Source organism: Canis lupus, chromosome 4 (genome assembly GCF_048164855.1).
Source record: "Canis lupus baileyi chromosome 4, mCanLup2.hap1, whole genome shotgun sequence".
In the NCBI taxonomy this organism is placed as follows: Eukaryota; Metazoa; Chordata; class Mammalia; order Carnivora; family Canidae; genus Canis; species Canis lupus.
In genome coordinates, this window is record NC_132841.1 from 58,769,389 (window position 1) to 58,780,852 (window position 11,464).

Sequence of the window (11,464 nt, forward strand, 5' to 3'; positions counted from 1 at the left end):
TCTCTTGGACGGGGGCTGATGGTATTGGTGATGATTTATGTTTTTTATGAGCTTCTCCCTGGCTGGGGCCAGTCTGGGACTGGTCTTGTGGACCAACATTTGGGAGCCTGAGCCAAATGGTTTGTGAGAGTCTGGGGTTCCCTGAATGTGGTCACCGCTGTCCCCCAGGCTCCAGGGCACTGACTCACTACTCTCCTCCCCCACCCCGATAGGAGGCCCAGTGCCAGCTAACTGGCTAGCAGCCCCATTCTTCACCTTTCTCCCCAAGCCCTTTGCCAGCACTGTCTGTGGCACTCTGTGATAATAATACTAACATGGATATGATAATGCCAGCCACAGCAGTAATGCCAGCCCCTCTAATACTTGTCATAAGCAATGATGAATCTCTAGAGAGCATGTAGTTCAAAATAAAGCGCATTTATTGAGCTACCTCTAAATACCTGGCAGTACACTTACTGCTTTTTGTACGTAAGCAAGCAGAGTTAAGGTGGCAATGAGGGGTGCTTGCCGTGGGATCAGACTGTGCAGGTTTAAAGCCCTTCTCCCCCAACTGTGAGCTGGGTGATCCTGGCCCAATTGCATAACTTCTCTGTCTCTCAGTTTCCTTCTCTGTGAAATGGGGATAAACACAGTACCCGCCACAGTGGGTTGTTGTGAGGACTGCGTATTCCCTGTGGGGCACTTTCAACAGGTTCCTGGGCACTGGGTAAGCACTCAGTACTCCTTATCTTGCTCATATAATTTCTGTTGCCATTGTTTCCAGATTTAATCATCTCTATAGCCCTGTGAGCTAGATAATATTATTTTCCCAGTTTCCCATATTGAGTAACTGAGGCACAGGGAGGGTGGATCATGCATTGGGTCACACCCAGAGCCTGTTGGACTCAGAGTGGCATTGGCAGGACCTGTGTTGGAGTTTCCCTAATGAGATCTAGGTTTCCAGTTTGAGGCTTCTTCCCACTCACAGCAGCCCCTCTGCCTCCAGCTAGCTGGCCGTTGGCCAGGATGGGGGTGGGGGATGCTAAAAGTTGGGGGTCACACACCCAGACACTCACAGGCTCCAGCCCCAGCAGGTAAAGCAAGTGATGGAGTGGTCCCCTCTATGTGCCCTCTGGAGAGAGAGGCAAGGACTGTGGCAAATGGCAGAGCCACATCCTGTACAAAGGGGAAGACAGCTGTGCCTCAGCGTCAACTCCTGGGTGGCACAAAGGTATATGCGGCCAGTTCTTGGGCTTCTTCAAGCAAAACTGGAAATCTGTATATGAAGTAAAAGTAAATCTCAGCAACTTTTTAAAATTTTTATTTTTTAAAAAATTTTTAAAAGATTTTATTTATTCATGAGAGATACAGAGAGAGGCAGAGACATAGGCAGAGGGAGAAGCAGACTCCCTGCAGGGAGCCAGATGTGGGACTTGATCCCAGGACCCTAGGATCACAACCTGAGCTGAAGGCAGATGCTCAACCACTGAGCCACCCAAGCATCCCCCTTTTTTAAATTTTAGATATGAGCTAGAGCATGTTAATGGGCTGAGTCCGTCCTCTGAGTTCCCAGCTCTGCTCTAGATCCTAAGGGGCCATAATGAGATCACTGGCTCCTACACTAAAGAGGGTCTCTGAAGCCAGAGAGATGTGAGGGGCTGGTGCTGGAGGTGGATCTCCCATCTATTTTTTTTTTTTTTTAATGATAGTCACAGAGAGAGAGAGGCAGAGACATAGGCAGAGGGAGAAGCAGGCTCCATGCAGGGAGCCCGACGTGGGATTCGATCCCGGGTCTCCAGGATCGCACCCTGGGCCAAAGGCAGGTGCCAAACCGCTGCGCCACCCAGGGATCCTCTGGATCTCCCATCTAAAACCATTCTTGAGCTGGAGACTGGAGTTGTCACCACTTACCCCTGACCTCCTACATCCTCTCTGCCACATCCCTGACCTCCCCTCTGCTGTGTGTGAATTTTTTGCTTCCTCACCTGTAGCCACAGCTGTCCAGCTCTGCCCATCTGAGGAGGCCGAGCAGTGCCAGAAGGAGATAACCAGAATTCTCCAGCAACATGAGGAAGAGAGGAAGAAATGGGCCCAACAGGTAAGTCCAGGTGACACACAAGCCCTCTCTTTTCCTCCTCCCTTCTAATCTTGAGGACTACCTTTCGATTTTGATGTAAGTATCTCTTACTCCTTTACCCAGTAGGAAGTCCTTTATCTTTTGACTAAATATTTGTAACTGCTTGCATGTAATTCATTATGCTCATTGTATGCAGTGTAAGATTGGGAAACACTCTAACACAGTACAAAGACTTCCTGCCTGGAGAGGGCATCAAGTTTACTATGTCTTGAAAGTCTGTGCCCACTCTGAGCTCAGGTTGTTTCCATCACTCGGATGATGGGGTGGGACTCTGATCACCAACCTCCACAAAGCTCCAGGGGTTGGTGTGTGGATCAGTGAAGCCCCGCTGAACCACTTCCCGCCCCCAGGTAGAGAAGGAGAGGGAGCTAGAGCTTCGAGAGAAACTGGATGAACAGCGAAGAGTCCTGGACGGAGAGCATGAGGAGACCCTGCAAGGTAAGGATGGAGATGCTTCACTAGCAAGGGTTTAGAAGGGTCCTTCTTTTCTTCCCACCTCCCGAATTCACCTCTCGAATTCCGGACTCTCACTGGCCCCCACTCCTGTCTCTGGTCCCTCTCTTTTGCCTCTGACCCCTCCTTTCTACTATTGCCCCACCCCCACCCCCGCTTCTGGCCCCTCCCTCCTGCCTCTGGTCCACAAATAGTTGGCTGCTTCAGGGCTGGAATCTTCAGGGTCCTGGGACTTGTCCTTTTGGACATGACTTTAAAACTGACGCCATGCTTTGTTTAACCTTAATTGAGAGAATTTTCCCCCCTTTCCATTTAAAAAAGAATTCGTATTCTTTTTTAAATATCCATATTCCTTCCCTACAACAATGACAGCTCTTAAAATTTATAGTTAGGCAATTTTTTTCAGATAACTTTCTTTCTTTTTATATGTGATGTGGCCATCATAAAATTTAGACTCTATGGATCAAACAAAATGATCTTACCGCATAGTGGTTGGGATCTGAGGCTCTGCAGCCACAGGTTTGAATCCCATCTTCACCTCTTCTCTTACTGGTTATGTAAACTTGAAGAATTTAGTTAAATTCTAAGACCCTAATACATAGGGTCTTTATGAGAATTAAATGATTTGATGTACAGGTAGATGGATAGATAACATTTAGAACAATGCCTAATATTTCACAAGATAGTTAGCAAACAATTATTAGTGTTTATTATATTATTGAGAAAATTAAAATTGTATGTAATTCCACCAGAACTAGTCAATGTTATCCCTTTGCTATGGATCCCTTTCATTCTGTGTGTGTGTGTGTGTACGTGTACCTGGGATATTCATCTATACACATAAACACACAGACATTGGGGGAGGAAATAAATTGTTCTCACTTTGAATTCTATTAATATCTTGTCATTACACTTCTGTAACATAAGTTTTAGTAATTGCACAGCATTCTAATGTCAGCCCTTGTTCATCTGAGCCCATTGGTTAAGCATTTAGATAATTTCAAACTTTTGCCATTGTTTATAATAGCAACGATACTTACACAGTAAACTCTGTTTTGTACATCTTTGCCACATTCATGACTGTTTCCTGAGAATAATATTCTAGTAGGATGCCTGGGTAGCTCAGTGGTTGAGCGTCTGCCTTAGGCTCAGGGTGTGATCCTGGGGTCCTGGGATAGAGTCCCACGTCAGGTTCCCTGCATGGAGCCTGCTTCTCCCTCTGCCTGTGTCTCTGCCTCTCTCTCTGTGTCTCTCATGAATAAATAAATAAAATCTTTTTAAAAATTGAATAACATTCTAGTAAAGTTGGTGTGTCAAAGTTCATGTATTTTTTTTTATTTTGGTAGCATACACATAAGACCATTACCATTAGTGACATTTCGTACATTCACAGTGCCCTGCAACCATCACCCCATCACATTCCAGTACACTCTCATCACCCTGAAAGTGAGTCCCATACCCACCAAGCAGTCCATCCCTCCCCAACCTCCTAGCCCCTGGCTGCCACCAGTCGACCCTCAGTAAATAGAATCTTACCATCTGTGACCTACCATCCCACCCCATGTCTGGCTTCTTCACCCAGCATAATGTTTGCAGGGCACATCCATGCTTCAGCTTACATTTACACTACAATTTCTTTTTTCCTCTCCCACTTGAAAAACTACTCCATTCCTTTTTATAGCTGAGTCATATCCATTATTATTGGTATGGACCCACCATACTTTGTTATTTGTTTATTAGTTGATGAACACCTGGGCTGCCTCCACCCTTTGGCCACCGCGAATAGTGCCACTAGTACAAGCACCTGCTTGCACACCCACTTTCAGTTACCCTGGGTGTACACCCAGCAGTAGAATTGCAGGCTCATACAGTAAATCTATGTTCCACTTTTTGAGAAAACGCCAAAGTGTTTGCTACAGCAGCTGCGCCACTCTGCATCCATCAGCAACCACGAGGCTTCCAGTTGCACCGCATCCTTGCCAACACTTGTCTTTCCATTCTTGCTGCTATTGTTGTCATTGTCGCCATCCTAGTGGGGAGTGGAGTGGTATCTCCTAGTGGTTTTGATTTGCATTTTCCTAATGCCTAATTTTGCTGAGCACCTTTTCATGTGCTTTTTGGCCATTTGTATAACTTCTTTGGAGAAGGTTATGTACATTTCTTATTCTATTGAAACAGACCTAGAAAATGTTATACCATTGTTTACTTTAATCATTAGTATTTGCATGATCTTTGCCAAAAACTATCTTTTAAAGATACAGATAGGATTTTTTTTTAAGATTTACTTATTTATTTGAGAGAAAGAGAGAGAGAGCACCAGAGCAGGAGGAGGAGCAGAGGGAGAGAGAGCAGCTGGGGGAGGGAATCTCAAGGAGCCTCCAGCTTGGGGCTTGATCTCACCACCCTGATATCATGACCTGAGCTGAAAGCAAGAGTCAGATGCTCAACCTACTGAGCCACCCAGGCGACCCCAGTTGGGATGATTTTATATGTGAAATTTTAGATCTGTTCTTTTCATTTAACATTGTTTCCCACATGTTTCCAAGTAATTATTCTGCTTGTAAATGTTGATAAAGGTTAGACTATTGCATACATGGTTTTCCTTATATCCTGTGAGTCTAGACTTCCAGATTTTAACTGCTGTAAATAACACCGCACTAAACGTCTTTTGCATAAAGATGTGCCCACATTTCACGTTATGTCCTTAGATTCCCAGAAACGGAATAACTAGAACAGAGGTCTGAACAATTTTAAGATTCTTGAAACATATTGCAACATTAGCACAAAATGTTTTGGAATGGATTTGAAGCCCTCGCCCAGGGAATTTGAAGAGCTGTGTTTTAATTCTAACGTGCTGTGCAATCCTGGGCCTGTCACTCAACCTTAGTTCAGTGTCTATGCCTCTACAATCTACGTTGAATCTCAGTTGGGTTTCCATATCTCTAAAATCTACCTTCCCTGGGCGCCTGGGTGGCTCAGTCAGTTCAGCGTCTGCTCCGCTCAGGTCATGATCTCAGGGTCCTGGGATCAAGCCCCACATAGTCTGGTTCCCTGCTCAGCAGGGAGTCTGCTTCTCCCTCATGCTCTGCACTCCCCCACCACTCATGTTCTCTCTCTGTAATAAATAAACAAAATCTTTTAAAAAATAAAATCTACCTTTCCCATGTCACTAGGCTATTGTAGGAAAGCAACTTTGTTCTCTGCACATTGCTTTGATACCCTTTTTAGCATTATAAATATATTGATAAGAAAATTTTCCTTTTGTAAAAACCCCAGAGGAGAAGGGACTGCTTGTCTTGAGTTCTTTCCACCAGTCAGAATTCCTTCATAGATATTTCTAAATCACTTGGCTTATATTAGGTGGTACATAAATGTGTATGAAATGAATGAATAAAAAGCATAGTGGGAGGGAAAATAAAGGATTTTATTTGTTTGGGAAATGACACATAGATAACTGGGAAAAACTAGTGGTAGTTTTCCATATTGATGATTCTTTGTTGTCTTTTGTTTTCTTTTTTGTTTTTATTTTTAAAACTTTTTTTAAAGATTTATTTACTTATTCATGTTTTTATTTTTAAAATTATCACAGTAAAATTGACTTTTTTGGTGTACCGTTCCATACATTCTAACACAGGTATACATTCACGTGATCATCACCTTAATCTGATACAAAACAATTCCACCTCCCCCCAATTCTATCAGGCTATCCTTTTTTTTTTTTTAATATTTTATTTCATTTTATTAGAGAGAGAGCACATAAGCAAGAGAAGGAATAGAGGAAGAGGGAGAAAGGGAATTCCCAAGTAGACTCTCCACACTGTGTGAAGCCTGCGGGGGAGCCTGAGCCCACAACCCTGAGATCATGATCTGAGTGGAAACCAAGAGTCCGACACTTAACTGACTGAGCCACCCAGGTGCCCCTCAGGCTATCCTTCTGTACTCATCTCCACCCCTACACCAATTCCTGGTACCTACTGATTTGTTCCCCATCACTATAGTTTTGTCTTTTCAAGGCCATTGTTTACTCATCCACTTGTAAGACATATGGATTGTTTCCAGTTTGAAGCGAATGTGAATAAGGCTCTTTGGAACATTCATGTACAGATTTCTGTGTGTTCATAAGTTTCCATTTCCCTTGGGTAAATAATGCAAGAGTAGGATGAATAGGCCATATAGTAAATGTATGTTCAGCCTCATGAGAAATGGGAAACTGATTTCCTACGTGGCTACCATTTTGCATTCCCCTGAGCAGTACAGGAATTCCACTGTTGCTTCTCACTGAATACTTGCCAACTTTTTTTTTTAACCTTAGCTGTTCTAATTGGTGTGTGGTGATATATCATCATGGGTTTGATTTGCATTTCAGTAATGACTAATGATGTTGACCATTTTTTCTTGTGCTTACCTGTGGTCTGTATATCATCTGGTCAAATGTCCATTCAAGTCTCTTACCCATTAACTAGCTTGCTTGTTCTTACTGTTGAGTTTTGAGACATCTTTATACATTTTGGATACAAGTCCTTTGTATTTGCACATATTTTCTCCTAGTCTGTAGGGTTTTTTTTTTTTTTCTCATTCTCTTAACAATGTATGTTACAAAGCAAAGTCTTCAATTTTGATAAATTTCAATTTATTATTTTTTCTTTTTTCATTATGCTTTTGGTATCATATCTTAAAAATTCAATACTGAACCCCAGACAACAAAAATCTTCTATATTGTCTTCCAAAATTTGTATGGTTTAAAGTTTTACACTTAGATCTATGACTCATATAATTGTGTGATTTTTCTTCTTTGGACTGTTAATATTTTGGGTTACATTGATTTGAGTTTCAAATTTTGCACCTAGCCTTGTATTCCTGGCATAAACCCTACTTGGTCACATTGTATTATTCATTTTCATGTATTTCTGAATTCGAGTTGGTAATATTTCACTGAAGATGTTTGTGTCTATGTTCACTAGGGCTCTTTTTCTGTACCATCAATCTGGTTTTCGTTTCAAGGTATAGCTTGCCTCATGGAATGATTGAGAACTGTCCCTTCCCCTTTCATTTCTGGAAAAGATTGTATAGAACTGGTATTGTATCATTTTTAAATGTTCAGCAGAGTTTGTGAATAAACCATCTGTTCTCAAACATCTCTTTTCCAGAAAGTATTTAAGTACACATTCAAATTCTTTAATAGTTAGTTATAGGAATGCCCAGGTTATGTATTTTACCTTGGGTGAGTTTGGGTAGTTTGTGGTTCTTCAGGAATTGCTACAATTCACCTAAGTTATTGAGCTTATATGCATGGAATTGTTGTAGTAGTCTCATACTATTGTTATAAATATCTTCTGTGTCTGTGGTGATATTTCCTCTTAATTTCTTGAAATTGGTAGTTTGTGTATTCTCTTTCTTCTTTGTCAGTCTTATTTAGGGTCCATCAACTTTATTAATCCTTTCCCCAACCCAGCTTTTGGTTTCCTTGATTTTTTCCCCCTGATTTTTCCATTTTGATTTTCATTGATTTCTGTTATCTTTATTTTCTTCCTTCTGTTTGCCTGCTTTATACTTAGCTCTTCTTTTTGTGATTTCTTAAGCTGGAAGTTTAGATGACTGATTTGAGACCCTTCTCTTTTTTTTTTTTTTTTAAGATTTTTTATTCATTCATGACATACACAGAGAGAGAGAGAGGCAGAGATACAGGGCAGAGGGAGAAGCAGGCTCCATGCAGGGAGCCGGACGTAGGACTCGATCCTGGGTCTTCAGGATCATGCCCTGGGCTGAAGGCAGATGCTTAACTGCTGAGCCACCCAGGCACCCCGAGACCCTTCTCCTTTAACATAAGCACTTAGTGCTATAAATTTCTCCCTAAATCCCATGGATTGATGTTTTTGTATTTTCATTTTTGTTCAGTTCAGAATATTTTCTAGTTTCCTTTGAGACTTCCTCTTTGGCTCATTGAACACTCATAAGTGTTTGGAGATTTATAGTTCTCTTTCTGTGACTGATTTCCAGTTTGGTTTCATTATGGTCAGAAAACATAGTTTGTATTTTGCTCCTTTTCTGGTTAAGGCTTGTTTTATGGTTCAGGATATGGTCTATCTTGTGAGTGTTTTATGTGCACTTGAAAACATGTGTATTATGCCACTGTAAGTTGTACTTTATAAATTAGTTAAATCAGGATGTTGACAGTGTTCCGTTCCTCTGTATTCTTCCAGATTTTACACTTCCTTTTTCTACTGAATACTGCAGAGTGTTGCAGACCCCTACCATAATTGTGTATATTTGTCCATTTCTCCTTTCAGTTCTGTTCATTTTTGCTTCATGTATTTTGAAGCTCCTTTGTTAGGTATATAAACACTGAGGATTATGTTTTCTTAGAAAACTAACCTCTTCATCATTATGTAATGTCCTTCTTTATTCCTCATAATATTCCTTATTCTTAAGTGTACTTCATCTGAAATGAATATAGCCACAGCAATTTTCCTTTGATTAATGTTTTTTCTACCTTTTTGCTTTTTAATCTACCTGTGACATATATTTAAAATGGGTTTCTTGTAAATAGCCCATAGCTGGGTTTTTTTTTTTTTAATAAGATCCATTCTGACAATCTCTGTCTTTTTTACAATGTTTGAACCATTTAATTTAGCATTCTTATTTTTTAAGATTTTATTTATTTATTTATTTTTAAGATTTTATTTATTTATTCATGAGAGACACACACACACACACACAGAGGCAGAAACACAGGCAGAGGAAGAAGCAAGCTCCATGCAGGGAGCCCAATGTGGGACTCGATCCCAGGTCTCCAGGATCAGGCCCTGGCCTGAAGGCGGCGCTAAACCGTTGAGCCACCCAGGGTGCCCTATTTTATTTTATTTTATTTTATTTTATTTTATTTTATTTTATTTTTTTATTATTTTTATTTTTATTTTATTTTATTTTTTTTTATATTTTATTTTATTTTAATTTAATTTAATTTAATTTAATTTTATTTAATTTTATTTTATTTTATTTATTTTATTTTATTTTATTTTAGAGAGAGAGGGTGAGCAGGGTGAGGAGCAAAGGCAGAGGGAGAAGCAGACTCCTTGCTGAGCAGGGAGCCCAATGCAGGGTCTCTCTATCCCAGGACCCTGAGATCATGACCTGAGCCAAAGGCAGACACTGAACTGATCAAGCCACCCAGGCGCCCCTGGTTTAATGTTCTTATTGATATGGTTGGATGTAGGTCTGTTATTTTTGTATCTGTTTTCTGGTCATTCTGTTTTTTTAATCTTCTACTTTCCTTTCCCTGCTTTCTTTTGGAGTATTTGAAATAGTATCCCATTTTAGCATTTTAGTAACACATTTAGTATCCCATTTTAGCTTGTCTCTGTGTTTTTTTTTTTTTCTTTTCTTTTTTTTTTTTTTACTATATCTCTTTGTATAGGCTTTTTTGTTTGGTTGGTTTTGGTGTCTTTCTTTTCTTTTCTTTTTTTTTTTTGGGGGGGTGACTGCTTTAAGAATTACAAAATACTTAAGAGTCTACCTAGAATTCACATTTTGCCACTTCCAGTGGAATGTAGCAAGCCTACCATCATGCAGGTCTCTACCTCTCTCTTTCTTGTGGTACTTCTCTTAGGTATTACATCCACTTACATTGAATGCACCATCAGAAAGTGTTACACTGTTTATAACGTTGATTTACCATCACTCATATCTTCAGGGGCACAAGGGAAGAAAAAGAAGAGTAGTCTATTCTATTGCCTAGGAATTTACTGTTCTGTTGCTCTCCTGCACTCCTGAAGTTCCGAGTTTCCCTCTGGTATCATGTGCTTTCTGTCTGAAGAGTTTCTTAAGCAATTTTCTAAGAAGGGCTGCAGGTGGGGGATTATTTTAGCATTGTTTCATCTGAGAATGTTTTAGTTTCACCTTTTTTTCCTGAGGATATTTTCAATGGCTATAGGATTCTAGATTTACAGTCCTTTTATTTTGGCAGTTCTTATTCCTTATTTATGTTCTTACTTTGTCTTGTCTCCAAGGTTTCTCATAAGAAATCCAGTCATTCAAAGTATTGTTTCTTCTAAGGCACCATTTTTTTCTGGTTCTGCTCCAGATTTTTCTTTGTCATTAGTTATCCAAAATGATGTGTCTGGGTGTGGATTTCTTTGGGTTTACGTTGTTTGGGGTTCAGTGAGTGTCTTCAATCTAGAGGTTTATATTTTGCCAGATTTGGGAAGCATTCAACTATTCTCTCTTTAAATACAGTTTCTGTGCTGCACTCTTTCTCTCCCCTTTCTGAGACTCTGATGCACAAATATTAGACATTTTCAGATTGTTTTACAGGTCCCTGAGGCTTTGTTCATTTTTTCCCAATCGTTTTTCTCTCTGTTGTTAAGACTAGATAATCTCTATTGCTCTATATTCAAGTTCATTGGCTCTTTACCTGTGTCATCTCTATTTTGCTACTGAGCCCACCCAGTGAGGTTTTTTCTAAATTTCATTTATTACACTTTTTAGTTCTAAAATTTCCTTTTGGTTCTTTTCTATAGCTTCTATATATTTGCTAAGGCTTTCTACTTTCCATTCTTTTCAAGAATACTCACCCTTACTTCATGAAGCATTTTTACATCAGTTGGCTTAAAGTCTCTGTTAATAATTCCAACATCTGTAGCATCTCAGTGTTGGCTTCTGCTGAACGTCTTTCTCAGCCAAGTTAAGATTTTCCTGCTTCTTTGTATGCTGAGCAATTTTGGATTTGTATGCTGAGCCATTTTGGATTTGTGTGCTGAGCCATTTGGATTCATATGCTGAGCAGTTTTGTATTATATCCTGAAATATTTGAAAACATGAGATTCTAAGTCTTGTTTAAGACTACTGGTTCCATGGTACTTCAAATTCTGATCTTCTTGCCCAGTCTCCCTGCTACCA

At 40.2% G+C, this 11,464-nt stretch overlaps 1 protein-coding gene across 1 annotated transcript in view; it reads left to right on the forward strand.

The window, feature by feature from the left end:
* The window catches only part of CCDC69 (coiled-coil domain containing 69), a 36,650-nt gene that overhangs the window by 16,994 nt on the left and 8,192 nt on the right, over window positions 1-11,464 (forward strand). Inside the window, exons 3-4 of the mRNA XM_072824455.1 lie at window positions 1,971-2,077; window positions 2,467-2,554. Of these exons, the coding sequence (XP_072680556.1) occupies window positions 1,971-2,077; window positions 2,467-2,554 (195 nt within the window). The remainder of the gene's footprint in view (window positions 1-1,970; window positions 2,078-2,466; window positions 2,555-11,464) is intronic.